At 39.0% G+C, this 18,353-nt stretch overlaps 1 protein-coding gene across 3 annotated transcripts in view; it reads left to right on the forward strand.

Annotated features, from left to right (window-relative positions):
• Nucleotides 1-18,353, forward strand: part of GNG2 (G protein subunit gamma 2) — a 122,945-nt gene that overhangs the window by 11,745 nt on the left and 92,847 nt on the right. For all 3 annotated transcript variants that reach the window (XM_025870049.2, XM_073895221.1, XM_073895219.1), the window contains exon 2: nucleotides 3,890-3,931. Coding sequence is in view for 1 of the 3 variants with exons in the window: in XM_073895219.1 (XP_073751320.1) it covers nucleotides 3,890-3,931 (42 nt within the window). In the remaining 2 variants the exon portion in view is untranslated. The remainder of the gene's footprint in view (nucleotides 1-3,889; nucleotides 3,932-18,353) is intronic.

Here is an 18,353-nt window from a genome sequence, read left to right on the forward strand (position 1 = left end):
TAAGTTTCCATTTACATTTTTTTTAAAGTAACGTTTATATCCAATTCATATGGAGGAAAACTGACATAGCAAAATTGCCAGCCTATTTTTTTTTTTTTTTTTAGAGTCAACCATTTTGCCTAAGTCAGGACTCTGAATTCTAGGCTCAATACTTTCATTGGAAAATGGTCCCTCCCATTGAGAGCTTACTCAGAATGGTGCCTTGTGAAGCAAAGAATCTAAGATAAGATGATAAACTAAGCTACACCCATGGCCTTTGTCTCCAATAAGAAAATGGTCTTCCCTAAGCCCTATGGCACTGTTCCAGTTATAAACAATAACACTACGTAGAGGATCTTAAGTAATATGTCTTGAATAAATGAATGGAAGCAGTCCACAGTTTTTCCAAATGCCTGGACTCTTTCATGTTTGCATTTTAAAGATTTATTTATTTATTAGCACGTGTGCGTGAGTGCCTGCAGGGGGGAGGGGCAGAGGGCTGGGGAGAAAGAATCCCAAGCCGACTGCGCTGAGCAGGAGCCTGACCTGTGGCTCCGGCTTGCAACCCATGAGATCATGACCTGAGCTGAAACCAAGAGTGGGACGCTCAACTGACTGCACCAACCAGGCGCCCCATGTTTGCATTTTAAAATAAACGTCTTTATTTTAGACATTGGTTTAAAAACATCTTGGTACTAAAACTTATATTTATTCTTTCATAACACTTTACATGTGACTGACCGTGTACCCACAGATTTAGGCTATTTTATTTGGATAGTTTTTACTGCCGATTTTGTTTCACTTGATTATTTCATTTGGGTCTCTAAAACTACATTATGAAATACCTTGATTATTTAAATTAGGGAGAGATTAATTATCTCCAGTGTACAAACTCAAATTAATTTCATTATTAACCCAAGTTTTAAATTGATTAATCTTGGAGCGGTTAAGGAACCAAGTGGGTTTTTTTTTCATCCTTAAGGAGAAGGGCATATTTGATTTGATGAATCTCTCTCCATCACAGCAGTTATGCTAATAGGAGCAAGAAATTTGCACGAAAACTTTGAATAGCTTTTATAAACCACCCAGAAGCCGGTGTGTCTGGGGCTTCTGGGAGAACAATCTGTGAGTCATTTTAAAAAACAAACACACTCATAATCACAGTGCATGTTGTTACCATGGTAATTAGGCCTGTTGAGTTGGCTTGCTTATGTTCCTGTCAAGAGAAGAGGGGGAGAGAAACCGAGAATTCAGAGCTTGGACTATCAGCTTCTATTTGCCTATTTCAAGAGAGAGTTTAGGGGGTTCTTGAAAACGTACTGGCATAATCATCCTAAGAGGGAAGTGAGGAAACTCTGGCATCCTGCCTTTGTTATTGAATATAAGTTAGCCATATTAGTGTCGGGTGTTGTGATTCACAGGAGAGAAAAGGACCATTTGGCATTCTCTTGGGGAGAAGGAGGGGAAATAGGTCCTTTATCTGATGTATAATTACATGTAAGTCTCTAGGGTCTACCTGGGGAAGTGTCTTGTGAGCAGGTGCACAGAGCTTTAATGATCTTCTAAAAGGCACCAGATACCACTGGCAAAATGTTATTGCAGATTAAGGGATCTGCATTATAAAGTGCATTATTTTAATATGGGTAGAGACTGGTTTCAGTGAGGCCATTGTTTCAGAGCTGATCCCCAAGTAGATGAGATATCTTTTCTCTATTTTATGGAGTAGATATGACTCTTTTATCTTGGACAGTCATCTTATAATACAGGCCCATGGGCCACAGAGATTAGGGAGGTTATGTGAGCTCTTATGAATCTGTCGCCATTCCAGAGGAAAGTAAAATCAAAATATAATGTTTGTTTGATGGACAGTCAACAGAGTTATTGGGCCAGTGGTTACAGTAGGAGTGAGTCATTATGATTCTATCTGAGGAACAAACAACACCCTTAAATTAAAGGTATGAGTTAGTGCATATAAAGCTGTTTTTTAAGAATGTTTCTAAGTTTACTTTAAGAGGTCTAAGTATCCTTTTAACTGGAGAATTATAATATGTTGACCAGAGTTTTATTTCATTTTTTTAGAGTATTCCTCAAGCAGATATTAAAGCAGATTTTATTTAAAGCTAAAGAACTTTTCTGTATTAAAACTCTTTTTCAGAAGGCTTGAAATAAAGTGCCATGAAGTGTGATGAAAAGGTCTTACAAACTCAGGGAGTTGGTGTGTGATTTATGCCCTTGAGAAAATATAATAACTACTTCTTGAAACTGTAGATTTCATTTTTTCTCTCATATATGGACAGAAGGCACATGTTGCTTGAGCTCTATTCTGTGCTATCTTAATTTTCTTAAAATTACTAAACCATGCTTAACTTAATTTTTTTTTCTGGCAAAGTAATTCATGGTGATTATTGAAAATTTGGGAAAAAATGTGAAGAAATGACCCCTTCTATTAATTAGGTTGTTGGTTGAACCGCATGTAACCTATTTCACAGTGGGGCGATAGAAGTTCTTTCTCTTTCACATAATGACCTAGAGGTGGGTGGTCCAGGGGTGAAAAGGTAGCCCTGCTCTACAAGATCATCGAGGGATCTAGGCTTTTTCTATCATGTTCGACCATCACTTGAGCCTGTTTCTCTTGCTTTTCATCTAAAGTAGCTTGCCCTAAGGATCCCACTTTATGACCAGCAGGAAGGGAGAATGTTGGGAAGGAGAGGGCATGTGTATTTTTCCTGGTCATTTAAGGTTTTTATATGCATCATTTCAAAGTTCCATCATGTAGAGTTTTTGTTTACTTAATAAATTATATTACTGATATTAAAGCTATTTCTAACACCTTGGCGATAATTCTTTGTCTACATTTTGGATTTTTTTTTTTTTTTATAAAGTCAAGGAGTGTTCTCACTAAGACAATGATTGAGAACATATTTGAGGATCTTGATGAATAGTGCCAAACGATCTCCCTGAGAGGCTGTTAGCACCAGTAATGAGTGAGAGTGCTAGGCACCAAGCACCCTCAGACTGGCTTCTTTTGCAAGTCCCACTAATCATTGTTATCCCTAGGGTTCATTCTCTGAAAACAGGTTGTGTTTGGCCCTTGGCTTTTTTTTTTTTTTCTTTGCTGTCATTAATCATGAGATAATGCTTTCCTAACAACTTTGGCTCATTTAAAAGCATATGATCCCTTCTAGTCATCTGGGAATATAATTGGTTGGGCTGAGACTCTAGCACACCCACCAGTCTGAAGTGTCTTTATAGACACAGATGTTCATTTGGTCCTAGGACCCAATGTGAACTTGACATCCTCCGAAGTCCCTGTGGCCAGGGGTGTCAGTGTCTCTACTGCTGAACAGCCTACAGAAACATTAGATACTAAAGATGCCTTTATCATTCCTAAATTGTCCAAATCTACCCTCTTTAAGGGCTAGATACACACAAGTGGAAATCCAGCTCTGTTCATAACTCCTGGAGCAAGAATGTGTTCTGCCTCTGCCCCTTTGCTCCCTGTTGGGAGCAAACCGGGTTAGGTCAGGAAGGAAAAAACTTATTCCTAGTCATCTCATTTAATCATTTCTGTCACCAAGAACTCTGCTTCCCTTGAGGTTCCCAAGCCCACTTTATGTTTCATGAAGGCCTTTCTTGTGAAGGGAAGTTCACAAAGAAAGGGACTCTTATTTTCATATCTGTTTCTTAAAAGAAAAAGTGTTAACAGAATGTTTGTTCTTAGCTCAGAAATGTAAGCCTGTGAGACCCTCTGCCCTTAGAGCTATTCAGCCATTACCACCAAACCCTATTTATAGAAACACTCATTTGCTTATTCAGCTCTTATGTATCATGTTATTTTTCCTTTTTATAAAAACAACAACAACAACAACGACAACAACAGCATTCATTTTCCTCTCTGCTTTCTCAACAGCCCAGATCTGCCAGTGAGCCTCAGGCTTTGGGAACTGAAGAGGTAAGAATTAAGGAATATTTTCTCCCAGGAGCTTCTTGAATCTAACCAGAACTTGAAGCAGAAAAGATTATCTTAACTGATCCTGTAGACAAATGCATTTAACATGTGATGTTTATCCATAAGAAATATGCATAGAGGCTTTAGCAAAATTAAACGGGACTTCAGGATTTAAGAAAAAAAGCAGTTATCCTTGAAGATAAAGTCTGATTTCTCACCTAGATTTTCCCATTTTCTTCTAAAAACCTGAGCTGGAGAGCCTTGAGGTCACAACCTGAAAATGTATTCCTATGGCACCATACAGGATTAATCGGTTGCAGCTATTGCAGACATACCCTGTGCAAGACAGACATCATAGTAGATTAGATCAGAGAAGGGTAAGCCCTGTTCTTAATAGATTGGTTATAGACATTGTAGGGGCTTTTCCAGCAGCAACAAACAATAATAACAAAAGGTCAATCTAATGCTGTAGGGGTTTCTTCTTAAAGAAGCTAACTTGGCTTTTGAAAGTAGCTAAAGCCATTTGAATCTGCTTGTAAACTTGAAAGCTCATCGTATTGCTGAGACAGGTGATAATGTGTTTGCCCTCCCCGATCTGGATCTGTAGTCAGCAACGTGGGTTTTTTTCCCCCTATTTTAAAATTTAACCTCATTAGGAAAAATTTCAAGCTTTTTCCAAAATAGAGTAATATAATGGACTTCCATATCCCCATCACTCAATTTCCACAACTATCAACTCATGGCCAATATTTTTCATTTATCCCACCACCTATTTCTCTTCTTTCCCCATTGGATTATATGTCAGTGATTTGAATTTGGTGGTTGGATTTTTAATTGTTTATTTACATAACTATTTAGTGGTTATAGAAAAGTGCTAATAAAAAATACTACCTACCTATAACCTGATTTAGTTTACTGGAGCTAGTCTTTCATCCATGTATTTATTCAGCAAATATTTAGTATTTGCTAGTATTAGAAACTTAGAATCTCTGGTGGAGAGGGGCGCCTGTGTGGCTTAGTCAGTTGAGCGTCCAACTCTTGGTTTCTGCTCCGGTTATGGTCTCATGGGTTGTGAGATCGAGCCCTGCGTCAGGCTCCGCACTTAGTGCGGGGAGTCTGCTTGAAGATTCTCTCCATTTGCCCCTCCCCCATTCTCTCGCTCTCTCAAGTAAATAAATAAATTTAAAAAAAGAAAGAATCTGTGATCTAGAGCTTTAAGAAGAAAGGCCTGTGTGAGTATGCTTTTTAAGACCACATATAGCTACCCCATATTGAGGTTCTTTTGGATTTAAGTACTTAATATCTTACAAGTGAGTACAGAGCCATCCCTACATTCTACCAAATACAGTAGTCCCCCCTTATTTGTGGGGGATATGTTCCAAGACTCCCAGTGGATGCCTGAAACGGCACTAGTACTGAACCCTATGTATACTGTGCTTTTTCATATATATATACATACATATACACACACACACATATATATTTATACACATGCATACACACGTATGGTAAAGTTTAATTATAAATTAGGCACAGTAAGAGATGAACAACAACAATAGAACATTTATAACAATATACTGTAAAAAAAAGTTATGTGACTATGGTCTTTCTCTCAAAATACCTTATTGTACTGTACTCACCCTTCTTGTGATGACACGTGATGATAAAATGCCTACATGTGAGAGGAAATGAGGTGAATGACATAGGCATTGTGACAAAGCATTAGGCAGAGGATCACCTGTTTCCTCACAGTTGACCAAGGGCCACTGAAACTGCAGAAAGCAAAACCATGGATAAGTGGGGACTACTATATTGCTCATAATGAAGACTGTCTTAGAAGTATTTGATATTCTCTGTCTGATGTTTATGTTGATTTCTTTCATGCTAATGAGTGGACTTTGTTTCAAATCAATCCAGGCAGAGTTTCTCAATGGGAGTTGCTGGCAGGTTGGATGGGACAATTCTTCATTGTAACTCTTTGTTATTCCTGTTCTTGGCTCACAAAAGGCCAGTGGCATCTTCCAGTCATTGTGATATCCAGAGCACCCTAAGTAGACATTGAGAACTACTGTGTCTTTGCACACAATTTTAGAGGGCTTGTCATTTTCCATTCTCACAAGCATTTTTGCTTCATGCAAAATTACTGATTTCAGTTATGCTGAGTGGTTCCTTATATCAGTGGTCATGTGCTAACAAACTAAAGAAAGAAACACAATGAAGCAGACATGTAAAGAAAAATGGTGTTTTGCACTACTAGAGGGATTTTATGCAAATTTTCTCCAGTACCAAATATGTTTTTTTTTTAAGTCTATGTAGAGAAGCCAATTAAACACTGGGTAAGAAATGGTCAAATATTAGGGTTTGGAGCAAAATACTACTAAAGCATCAGGCAAATTGAAAAGCAGCAGTGTCAATGAAGGATATATTCATTTTCTGTTTGCTGCCGTAACAAATTATCACAAACTTAGTGGCTCAAAGCAATAAAAATTACAGTTCTGCTGGTTTGGTTCTGTAGGGATTTCACTGGGCTAAAAGCAAAATATCAACAGAGCTGCCTTTCCTTCTGGAGGCCCTAGGAGAGAATTCTAGAGTCTACCTTTCTTTATCTTCAAAGCCAATAGCATTGCCTCTCTATGTCTTCTACTCTATCTACATCTCTTAACTCTGAAATCTTCTTTGATTTTAAGGCCCCATGTGGTAAGATTTGGCCCACCTGAATAATCCAGGATACTCTCCCCATCTGAAAGTCCTTAATTCAATGTCCCTTTTCCCTTGTAAAGGTTATATATTCACCGGCTCCAGAGATTAGAACAGGGACTTATTTAGGGGCTATTATTCTGTCTGCTACAAAGTGAAAGAGATTAGTTGTTCAGAAAAGCAGAAAGACCTCAGGTGGCAGGGGTAGGAGTATCTAACATTTCATCGTGTAGGGTTGAGCAGGGTTAGGGTTCCCAGATTGCTGAAGCAAGTTCTTGTCTGGACTCTGCAAATCCTGTTTTGTAGATATAGCCCCTGAAGTCTTTTGCTTTTCTTGGAGTATTTGGCATTGGATCCGGTGGGCAGGTTGAAGTCCCACAGCTCCTTTCTTGGCCAGACTTTTTGGTACTATGGGTGTGGCCTCTAGAAAGTGTGCTGCCTTTGGAGTTTCTCTAACTCCGGGGTGTTTGCCCACAACGTGCAGGTTCCAAGGTCTTTGAATAGTACCAAAGAAATTGGAGATTTTTATTTTATGCTCTTATGTCTGCCTGTCATATTATGTTCTATGTATTAGGCTCTAAAATGTAGAAATTGGAGGAAAAAATAACATAATATTTTAGAACCTCACTCTAGTGGTATTTATTATAGCTAATTTCAACGGATGGTTTAATTTCCATCATATACCAGGTAGGTCATCCCCACAAAGTAAGAAACCATTTCTTGCCTCAGGAGTGAAATAGACCACTGGGTTATTTTTTGAAAATCATCTCTGGAGTAGAATGAGCTGGAAATTTTCGTTGGAGATTTTAAGTTTTTTCAGCTATTTCTGTAGCAAGTCTCCTCTCTATCCACTTCTAGACGTTCCAACAATGCAGATCTGAAGACCAAACCTAGGACTAGCAATAGGGTAAAAAACCATCCTGATTTTTCCAAGACTGGGGGTTTCCTGGGACACAGGACTTTTGGTGCTAAAACTGGGTCAGTCCTGGGCAAATCGGGACGGGTGGTCACCCCCACCAGATGTCTAACAAATGGCTGTAGTGGAAAGTAGCTGTCATGTCCATGAATTGTTAAGATAGAAAATTTTTTTAAAAGATTTTGGTTTTGGGGTGCCTGACTGGCTCAGTCAGAAGAGCATGCGACTCTTGATCTCAGTGTTGTGAGTTTGAGCCCCACATTAGGTGTAGAGATTACTTAGAAAAAATTAAAATAAGTAAATAAAGATTTTAAAGTAATCTCTACACACATTGTGGGGCTCGAACTTATAATCCTGAGATCAAGAGTAACTCACTCCACTGACTGAGCCAGCCGGGTGCCCCAAAATAGAAATTTCGATTGAACTAGGTAATGACAACAACCCCCAGCGTTTGGACTGAAGACGGCAGTGACTCCAACTCTTGGAAAATCTGTATCCACATATACATGTTTGCCCAAACCAACTTAAAAAAAAACCCAAAAAACAAAAACCCAAACCCTCAGATTCAGCACTAAGAAGAACCTGTGACATTTAGGAAGTGTTACATTTCATGCCCTACCCTTTCAGTTCTCCAGCGTTACCAGCACCCTCCTACAGGATGCCTTCCATGAACACATCTTTAATAACTTTGTCACTGAAGTGACCACAGTACCTCACTGCATCTTATTCAGCATGTCAGCATGTATGGAAAGTATAAAACCTGTTTGGCAAAGCAGCACAGGACTCTCTGAGTTTGAATCTTGTCTTTTTGTACGACAAAATTGACCTTTCCCCACCTAAGAGGCAGCATAGACTGTCCCGAAAGAGATAAGTATTAGGAAGATGATCTTGAAAGCCTGAGGGGAAGGGATTGGAGTGGATCCTGTCTTAGCATCTTTCGCAGCTCAAGAACTTGGTGCTTCCCGAACCTCCAGCTGTAGAGAGTGAGCTGCTTGCCCAGATCGAAGTAGCTGCGTCTGGGTAGACTCTTGCTTAGTCCTTCCTCCCTGCTTCCATCATACACTGCCCTGTGTTAGCCTCAGCAAGCCAGACCAGGAAAACTGGAATACTGAAGGCCCTAGGGTCTCATTTTTTACATTTCTGTGACCGTTATTTGGATATTTTTGTTCTTTAAGCCACTGGGACAAAGAAGACTGCAAGAACAGTAAATTAACTTCCCCAGAACAGACTTTTGACTTTCAACACTCTTTTTTGTTTCTTTTTTTGTTTGAATGTATTTTTAGTGTTCCCTGTCTTCCAAACTGCCCTAGTTGGTGGGTACAAGGAATTCTCCTTCAATAACCAGTCCCCACCCCCCCCGCCTTTTTTTTTTTTTTCCCAAAATAGATTGAGCACTCTCAGTCATGGAGGGTAGGGTCTGGTTTTCTGACAAGAATAGATCTTGGATAGAACCGTGACTTATTTTGATACCTTCTTCAACCCCTTTTTTGGGTTCCTTCCTTCTAGGACAACCAATCCTGATTTCGTTTTGTTAGGACTAGCATCATTTCAGCTTTAGACCTCTGCTATTTTTTTGTGAATCAAACAAGTTCCAGAAGAAATGAAAGCATACCAAATCATTATGCTGTCATTTAAACCCAGAGTCTTTTATTCTTTGCCAGAGAGCAATTAGAGAGTAAATGTAAATAAGAGATCCAAATTACTATTCTGGGTACAGGGTTCGTTTGGGGGTAATAGAAATGCCTTGGAACTAGAGAGAGGTGATGGCCACACAACACTGTGGATGTACTAAGTGCTGTTGAATTGTACACTTTAAAATGGTTAATGGTTAATTTTCTGTTACGTGAATTTTACCTAAAACAAAACAAAACTGATTGGATTTCAAGTGGAAAAAGAAAAAAACTGCTTCTCCCTCTCTTTAAATTCTGTAAGAAGTCTTAGCCGTTTTAAGGCGCTCATGTTAAGTTTCTAGACCAAAATTGTTGCTCTATCCTGTCCCATTACTCAGAGAAGATGTTTAGACATAAAAGTGTCTGCAAGGCCGAACTGATGAGGAAGTGCTCCAGGGGGTGAAGGAGGGACATCTCTTGAGAGTTAAGACACTAGTTGTTTATTAAGATGTATAGGTTTTGTCACTAGATTATACACTGGCCTATACTCTGCAAAGCTGATTACAATAGAAATTTATTTTTTAAGTTGAACCATTTAAAACACTGGACAATCTTCTGTCTTTCATGGGATAGACATTGTATCAACTAGGTTGGACAGTTTTTTAATATCCTGTAGTTGCAGACTGCAACTGGATATGATAAAATGGGAAGAGTCCAGATGTGATAACTTTAATGAAATGTGAGCAAGGTAACAAATTTCAGATACCAAAATGCCTTTTATTAAAATATCTCCTTTGACATCCCCAGGGGCTGTCATGTGATCGAAGTCTGATGGGGACTTTTTTTTAAGGGATGCTTACATAAGGACTCACACAATCCTTGGTTTAATTATGAAGCTCTAAGGTTTTTTAATTCCTTCTAGATTTAGAGGCAACCATTTTGACCTTTCTACAGAGATGTAACTAGGCAACCAGTAACCACACTTAGCCAGGGCACAGCATCCAAACTTCATAGCCATTGCATCATTTAAAAAAAATACCATTTAAATCTGCCTTTTAGCTCTGGCATATGCTGCCATGTAACCTTTAATGTCTTAGAAAATATCATGCCAACCCCCAGCTGTAAAATAGAATGGTTCCTAGAAGCCCAGCATTCTCCGAAGTTAACAGGGAAGTGTGCCTATAAGAACAGCAGTAACAGAGTTGAGAGGCAGCTGCAAGCACTGTGCTTTATACTTGGGAATTAAGGAGGTAGCTTTCATGTCTGGTGTGTGAAGGTGTAAGAGCTTAAAATCATATCCTCAGTGGGTGGCAGTGAACATTCCTCACGATATGATTAATGGAAAACATGTACAGTCACAGAGATGAAAACTGGCTTTTATTCTAGTGAAGTTGATTTTACTTTGCTGAAAGGGTGGTAACTAGAAATACCTAGTTTGATCAATAAACAAGAACTTACTGAGAGCTTTTTATGCATCAGACACTATACGAGGTATATACTATATTCCTTTCCTGTGATAACCATGCTTTTAATTTAATTAGTTTTTGTACTATGAAAGGAATAGATGTGTAAGATTTTTAAAATTAAAGCAGTCGAGACAGACATAAATGAAAAATAAAAGTTTCTTTCCAAACACTAATTTCTAGCCCTACTCCCTGGAGGAGCACTGTTAATAGTTTCTTGTGCGTCTTCCAGAAATGTTCATCTTTTGGTTAATCTGTATTGAAAAGGTGAACATGATAAGTGCCACTAAACCATATGTTAGTAATGCTGCTCTTCTGGAATAAATCTTTTAATTTGGAGATGCTACTTGAACTTCCTTTTGAGCTGTGCCTTTTGAAAACTGAAAAAAATGTCAGCACCAAAGTGATGCCAAATGAGCCTGGTGGGAGGGAGGACCACACGAAGGATGTCACTGTGTAATTTTAGCCTCCCTCAAATTTACATTTACAACTTAAGTAATAAACCCTAAGGGAGTTCTCTATAATTTTCAAAGTCATCTGGAGTACATTATCTCCCTGGATCCTGTTGATGACCCTGTGACGCAGGAATTATTTATTTTATGAAGGAGGGAGCTGTGGTTCTCGGAGGTTAAGTAAGTTGCCCGCGAGCACAGCTGACGAGGGACAGGATGAAGACTTGAACCTGAGTCTATTCCAAGTGATGTTCTTGAGCCAGACTACACTGATAACTGTGAGGAACAAAGAGGCCCATGACACCGTGGTGGCTCCTGCATGACGGGGCTGTGCTGTAAAGCACTCAGAAGATCTGGGTATGAGGCCGTTCTGATTCGGCCCCGGGGCAATTTATATAATGCAGTACATACAAATTAGGGTGGCTGGCGCTCTCCTCGTAGTTTCCTCACTGGCTCTGTCTGTTCCCGTTTTGTTTGTTTGTTTGGGTAATACTGGCCACAAGGGTGGGGATTTGACCCAAGCTGGGGAAGCCACAGGATTTCATCCCCAGACCACAGGAGACGGTTCAAAGGGTGGACATGTGACCCAGCGGGGGCCAGTAGGTTCTTCCTCTGGAATATTCCAACCCAAGTTGAGGATGAGGTCCCATCCTTTCTCATCTCAAGGCAGTGAAGTCACATAAGGCCGTGTTTCAGTCTGGTGAGAGAATGAAGTCTGATGCACAGAAGGGAAGCAAACGAGAGAGACAGATAATGGGAAAGGAGAGAGCTCACCAACAGTCGGAGACCATGATTTCAGTTGGTGTGAGTCAATACATTTCCATTTCCATTTTTTACTTAAGCTAATTCAAGTTGCTACAAAGAGTTCTGAATGATATCTCCAGGTCTGTTTTCTCATCTGTAAAATGGGGGTTATGATACTTGCCCTGACTATTTCGGAACTGCTGTAAAGATTAGTTGAGATAATGAATTGGAAAACACGCTGTAAATTGTAAAATTCTGTACAAATGCAAAGTGATATTATTCATTGATATGTTGCACTGGCTTAGGAAAAATCAAAAGCATGAATTTACCACTCACTTGGAAAATAAGAAGTGAGAACTTTGTAAGAGCCATCTGGTGTTATGCAAAATTAAATGGAAGCTGCCAGAGTCCTCCAGATTTTTTTTTTTTTTTTATCTTCTTTCAGATACTCTTTGAGTTCTTATAGGCACTCATGATGAATATAAGAATAGAGCTTACCTTGCTGGCTCAAGTTAATTCAAGCAGTTTCTCTTTTCGATATGTGGCTGTAATCGGTGGCAGACATGCACACACCCACACATGCACGCATACACACACTCAAAACAAACACAAATAAAGCACCATATTAATATTTCAACATTTTAGCTTTTTTACTTAAGAGATTTGTGCTACATGATATTTTGCCTTCATTAGAGAAAAATCATCAAAGAAAATCAGCCTTAAAGTAGTTATGTAGTTATTCTAGTTATAGAATTTTCTTCATTTGGGAATAATACAGTTGGGTTAATTCTGGAGACAGGAGGTTAGTTGTTTTGGGCTTAGATGAGATCAGATCCATCTTTTTCCTTAATGGACTTATATCTTTGATATAAGCTTTCAGTAATCAAAATCTGTTTGAGATTATAATTTATGTCTGACACAGGAAGCATCACTTCATTTTTATAGCATTTTTTACTATATATGATAATACCTCTCAATGAAGGAAAACAGATGGTACCTCTGAAATCTGCTCTCTTTCTTAGATTTGCCATTTAGGCAGTTTTTATTGTAGCAAACATCTCTTTCTTCATATTGATCGTTAGACTTCCCCAGAAGTGGTTTAAAGTCTCAATCTAAGTAAGTAAGATATGCAGAAATGTGGAAGGCACCATGGAAATATGATTTGTAAGCATGAAGAAGGATGATATAGCAACCTGGAAATGTTTTACGTCTTTCACATTTTAAAATCCAAGAAATGCATCTGCCACCTTTACTGTGCTCGTAAATCTTGTGAATATGTCTTTGCATTACATGATCGCCAGTGCAAAAAGTTTGAATCAGTGGTATTTGAGCTCTCCGTTCCACACCTCACCTAGCCATTGTTTATTTTTGCCTGGGCTTGATATCAACCCCACGAATGTCAGTGTTTTCATATAAATCAAGGACTTGGAGTAAGTTCATTTTCTGAATAAGGCATACTCTTAGCCCTCAGAAAGTGTCCACTGTACTGGAAACAATTGGCATCCTCAAACTGGTTAAATTTAGGAGAGCTTAATAAAGAGCATATTTACGAGGACATGGGCAGAGTATAGGGAAAGTGCACTTCTCTGGGGCTCCTTTACTATCTAAGGGACTGAAGAGAGGAGGGCTGGGAGGAGAGGCCTCCTGAGAGAAGCTGTAGCCTTCAGGAAAGGGGTGGAGCCAGATTCTAATGATCCTGGAGGTAGGGAGTCCCAGGACACCTATACACTGAAATGATCCTTTCTCCCTCTGAAGTGCTTGTGTTCCCCATTGGCCAAACCCACTGGAAGACAAAGAACACAGAAGTCCGCTCCTGAGTTCATACAGTTTAGTTTCCTAGGGCATAGAGCTTGGTGGAATGGGAGGGAGAATGGGTCTGAAGGGGCAAATGGAGATATCTAGCATAGTGGACTTTCCTTGTGAAAGTCTTGCATGAAAGAATGGCATTCCTTCCTCCCCCAAATTTAGCTATCTTACAAAAACAAATGTTGTAACCACCTTACATTTTTTTCATTAATTTTACTTAATCCCGGTTATAGCCCATGATCAAATGGACCCAAGTACAATGGTAGCATTTGGACAAAGTTCAGCTGTGTATGTGGTAAGATGATCAGGAGGCTGTACAGAGGTGAGGGAGCCGCTCTGGTGCTTGTCCCAAACAGAGGGGGGACAGCAACCTCAACCTAGAGCTCAAGTTTAGTGCTAGGGGTGGCCCAAAGTAGATAGACACCTCAGAGCAACTTGAATAGTCCACATTCTTGGACCTCCCATATTCAAAAGAGGGACCTATCATCCCAATGAAGTATAATGCTCAGCTAGTGAGTTGAATGGCCAGTTTTGTTTTGTCCAGCTTGCTTTTAATCTCAGATGAATAATTTTCACTTCTTTGACCCAGGGACCAGGATTACTTGCCTTGATCTAGCCCAGATTAACTGCTCTGATCCACTGAAAATGAATAAATCAACTGACTCGGACAAATCCCCATAATTGGAGAGGTATTTGTGGCAGCATACCATGATGGGCAAAAGAAAGCAAATGTGGAATACCACAGTGAAGCATGAACCTCTTCTCCAGGCCCGAAAATTCCCTGACTGGGGAAATGCTAGGACTCAGGGATTCCAGAAAAAGGAGTTGAGTCTGTAATAGGAACAGTGAGTGGCAGTGTGGTATAGAGAAAAGAAGGTGGGTTTGTGTGTTAAGATTTAGAGATCTCAGTTTAATATTGATGGCGGCCACCTTGGCAAATTATTGAACTTTCAATCTCAAGTTTCTTTATGTATAAAATAAGAATAATTTGACTTGTTACAAAATTAAAAACCATATATGCAAAACAAAGGCAGTGTTTTCACACAGTAGTCATTCAAATACTTTTTGGGGGGTATACTCACTTTTTAAAAAAGTTTCTTAATAGTTTTATGGAGGTATAATTGACATACAGTAAATGATACATAATTAAAGTTGATGAGTTTTAACTGAAGACACCCGTGAATCCATCACCACAATCAAGATAATGAACATTTCCATCCCAGAGTTTCCTCATACCCAATAACTATCTTTCCTTCCCATCCCCATCTTCAGACAGTCACTCATCTGCCTTCTGTCACTCTAGAGGAGTTTGCATTTTCTAGCATTTTACATAAATGCACTCATATTATGTGTTTTTTTCCTAGCTTTTTTTGCTCAGCATATTTGCAGGAGACACGTCCATGTTGTAAGGATCAGTAGCTTGCTTCTATTATTATGGAGTAGTATTCTGTTGGATTGGTGTGCCACAGTTTGTCTGCTCACCGATTGGAGGATATGTTTTGTTTCCTTTTCCCTTCTTTCTTCATTAATAGTGTAAGAAAAAATTCTCACATATTCCATGTTACCACAGTTGACATTTCCATTGATACCCTCTGGGAGTGGGGTGGCTTACAACAATTGGGTATAAATGCAGATATAACAGTAATTGTGTTTATTAATCCCTGGCTTAGGTTGATTCTGAACTGAAGCTCAGTTCCTTCTGCTTCCTTGGCTTTCTTTTGCTCTTTAACAGAAATAAGCAACCTGGAGGTTACAACCCAAATGTCCATCAACCGGTCCCTGGATGAAATTGCGATATATCTATACGATGCAATATTATTTGCATGAAAAAGAATGAAATACAGATTCATGCTTACAATGTGGATAAACCTTGAAAACATTATGCTAAGTAAAAGGAACCAGACACAACAGGCCACATGTTAGATGGTTCCATTTATTGAAATGTCCAGAACAGTCAAATCCTTAGAGACAGAAAGTAGATTAGTGGTTACAGGGGCTGGGGTGGCGGAGGGAGAAATGGGGAGTGACTGCTAATGGGTATGGGATTTTTTGACAGGTTGATAAAAATGTTCTGGAATAATAGTGGTGAAAGATGCATAACTGTGAATATTCTAAAAGTTACTGCACTGTACACTTTAAAAGAGTGAATTATATAGTATGTGTATTATATTACAATGAAGCTGTTATTTTAAAAAGCAGTCTGTAAAGCTTCTTGGAGAAAAAAATCTGCAACAGCAATTAATTTAATTTCCTTTTTTTTTTTTAATTTGCTAATGGAAAACTTAAGGCTATTTTCCTTATTGATCATGTTGCACCTGCATTTCCAGGTCCTGAGCACCATGTGGAACTTTCTAGCATTAGGAAGTAAAAATGTCACATCTGTAAATAAGTTGTATTTTGGAGGTGGTTCAGTATCATATTGTTTTGGTTTACTTGAGATGATAAGGGGCCTATAGCTACAATGACTTTTTTGTCTTTTCCTTTCCTTTTAAAAATAACATGTATTCAGTTTGTCTAATCACCTTTTCCTCTGGCCTCAGTTAACTAGATGCAGGATATCCTGTCAGTAAAGCATCTTAGCTAAATCAGAGTATTTACCAAACTCCTAACAGCAGTAGACAGAATAGAGTGAGTAAAGTCGAAGTCCAAATATTCAAAATAATCCTTGGAAAGGAAAAGAAGCCAGTAGCTTAGAGTTGGTAGTGAGTCAGTCAGAAGTATAACTTTTATTTCAAGCAGCTGTAGAGGATGGGAATCAAGACAGATTTCCTCCTTTTCTAATTGCCTTCCTTTACCTGGTGAAATACCGCCTTATTTAGAATACCCTTAACTGCCCCACTACTGTGAATCAGGACCAACACTGTAAAGTCTGCATATAGAACTCCATGTGGTCTGCTCTCAATAAATCAGTGTTTCCTGGGTACTTGCGATTTGTAGTGGATAAAAGTCATTCTTTTCCTACTCTTTGCAATCTTAATAGCCATGGTGTGAGTGCTGGTGTCATTTTAAATCATAATGGGAATGAAAGGTATGAACCCAGGGTGAAAGTAGAATCCATGGAACTCTACTCAGGAATGTTACCTTTGTTTTTTGCTGTAACTTAGCAAATGAAGTTTTCCGAAGGTGACATGTTGTTTATCTTGGATTTTCTGTGATATTTTGTCCAGCTTCTGGTGCACTACAAAAAAATTGCATAAGAGAAATTTCTGTTTTACCTTGATCCTGGAAGAAGATGGCTCCCGGGGATGTCCATCCATTTATGTAGTATATCCCTCCATTCTAGAAATACATATAGGGATATATTATATACGTCCATTCTAGAAATATATATATAGGGATAGATGATATCTATTCATTCTAGAAACATATCCATTCATTTATGTTATAACATCTATAATGCAAAATATGCCGGGAAGATAAGTAAGTGACTTCTCCAGTAGTAGGACAGGCTTTGTAGGCATAAGGGGGTGTTGACCTAGATTCTTTCTCTGTGTGTGTGCATGTGCACGTGTGTGTGAGTGAAACATACCATACTTCAGAAGAATACTGCATGTACACACACACACTAAAGACTACTAATAAAACATGCACACATACATTTCCCCATCTTTTCCCCCCACTAGCTTTATTGATAAGTATCACTTTTAAAGACTCCCATTTTCTTATCGTTGTTCCTTTCCTCCTTTCTCCCCATTCCTAGAAAGCTGTAATCTGGATTTTTATCATTCTCCTGCTTTTTTTTTTTTAATTGTTTAATTGTTTAGTGTTGCCTGTTTCTGAAATGGAATCATGCTTTTTCTCTCATTTGGAATTTATTCAATATTATGTTTTGATATTCACACAGGTGGATATGTGCAGTTACACTTCATTTATTTTCTTTTTTTATTTTCTTTTTTTATTATGTTATATTAATCACCATACATTACATCATTAGTTTTTGATGTAGTGTTCCATGATTCATTGTTTGCGTATAACACCCAGCGCTCCATGCAGTACGTGTCCTCTTTAATACCCATCACCAGGCTAACCCATTCCCCTACCCCCCTCCCCTCTAGAACCCTCAGTTTGTTTTTCAGAGTCCATAGTCTCTCATGGTTTGTCTCCCCCTCTGATTTCCCCCCCTTCATTCTTCCCTTCCTGCTATCTTCTTCTTCTTCTTTTTTTCACATATAATGTATTATTTGTTTCAGAAGTACCGGTCTGTGATTCAACAGTCTTACACAATTCACAGCACTCACCATAGCACATACCCTCCCCAATGTCTATCACCCAGCCACCCCATCCCTCCCAGCCCCCACCACTCCAGCAACCCTCAGTTTGTTTCCTGAGATTAAGAATTCCTCATATCAGTGAGGTCATATGATACATGTCTTTCTCTGATTGACTTATTTCTCTCAGCATAATACCCTCCAGTTCCACCCATGTCATTGCAAATGGCAAGATTGCATTCCTTTTGATGGTGCATAATATTCCCTTGTATATATATACACCACATCTTCTTTATCCATTCATCTGTCGTTGGACATCTTGGCTCTTTCCACAGTTTAGCTATTGTGGACATTGCTGCTATAAACATCGGGGTGCACGTACCCTTCGGATCCCTACATTTGTATCTTTGGGGTAAATACCCAGTAGTGCAATTGCTGGATCGTATGGTAGCTCTATTTTCAACTTTTTGAGGAATCTCCATACTGTTTTCCAGAGTGGCTGCACCAGCTTGCATTCCCACCAACAGTG

Source organism: Callorhinus ursinus, unplaced genomic scaffold (genome assembly GCF_003265705.2).
Source record: "Callorhinus ursinus isolate GAN/ISIS: 27379988/994484 unplaced genomic scaffold, GSC_fseal_2.0 scaffold8, whole genome shotgun sequence".
Taxonomy (NCBI): domain Eukaryota; kingdom Metazoa; phylum Chordata; class Mammalia; order Carnivora; family Otariidae; genus Callorhinus; species Callorhinus ursinus.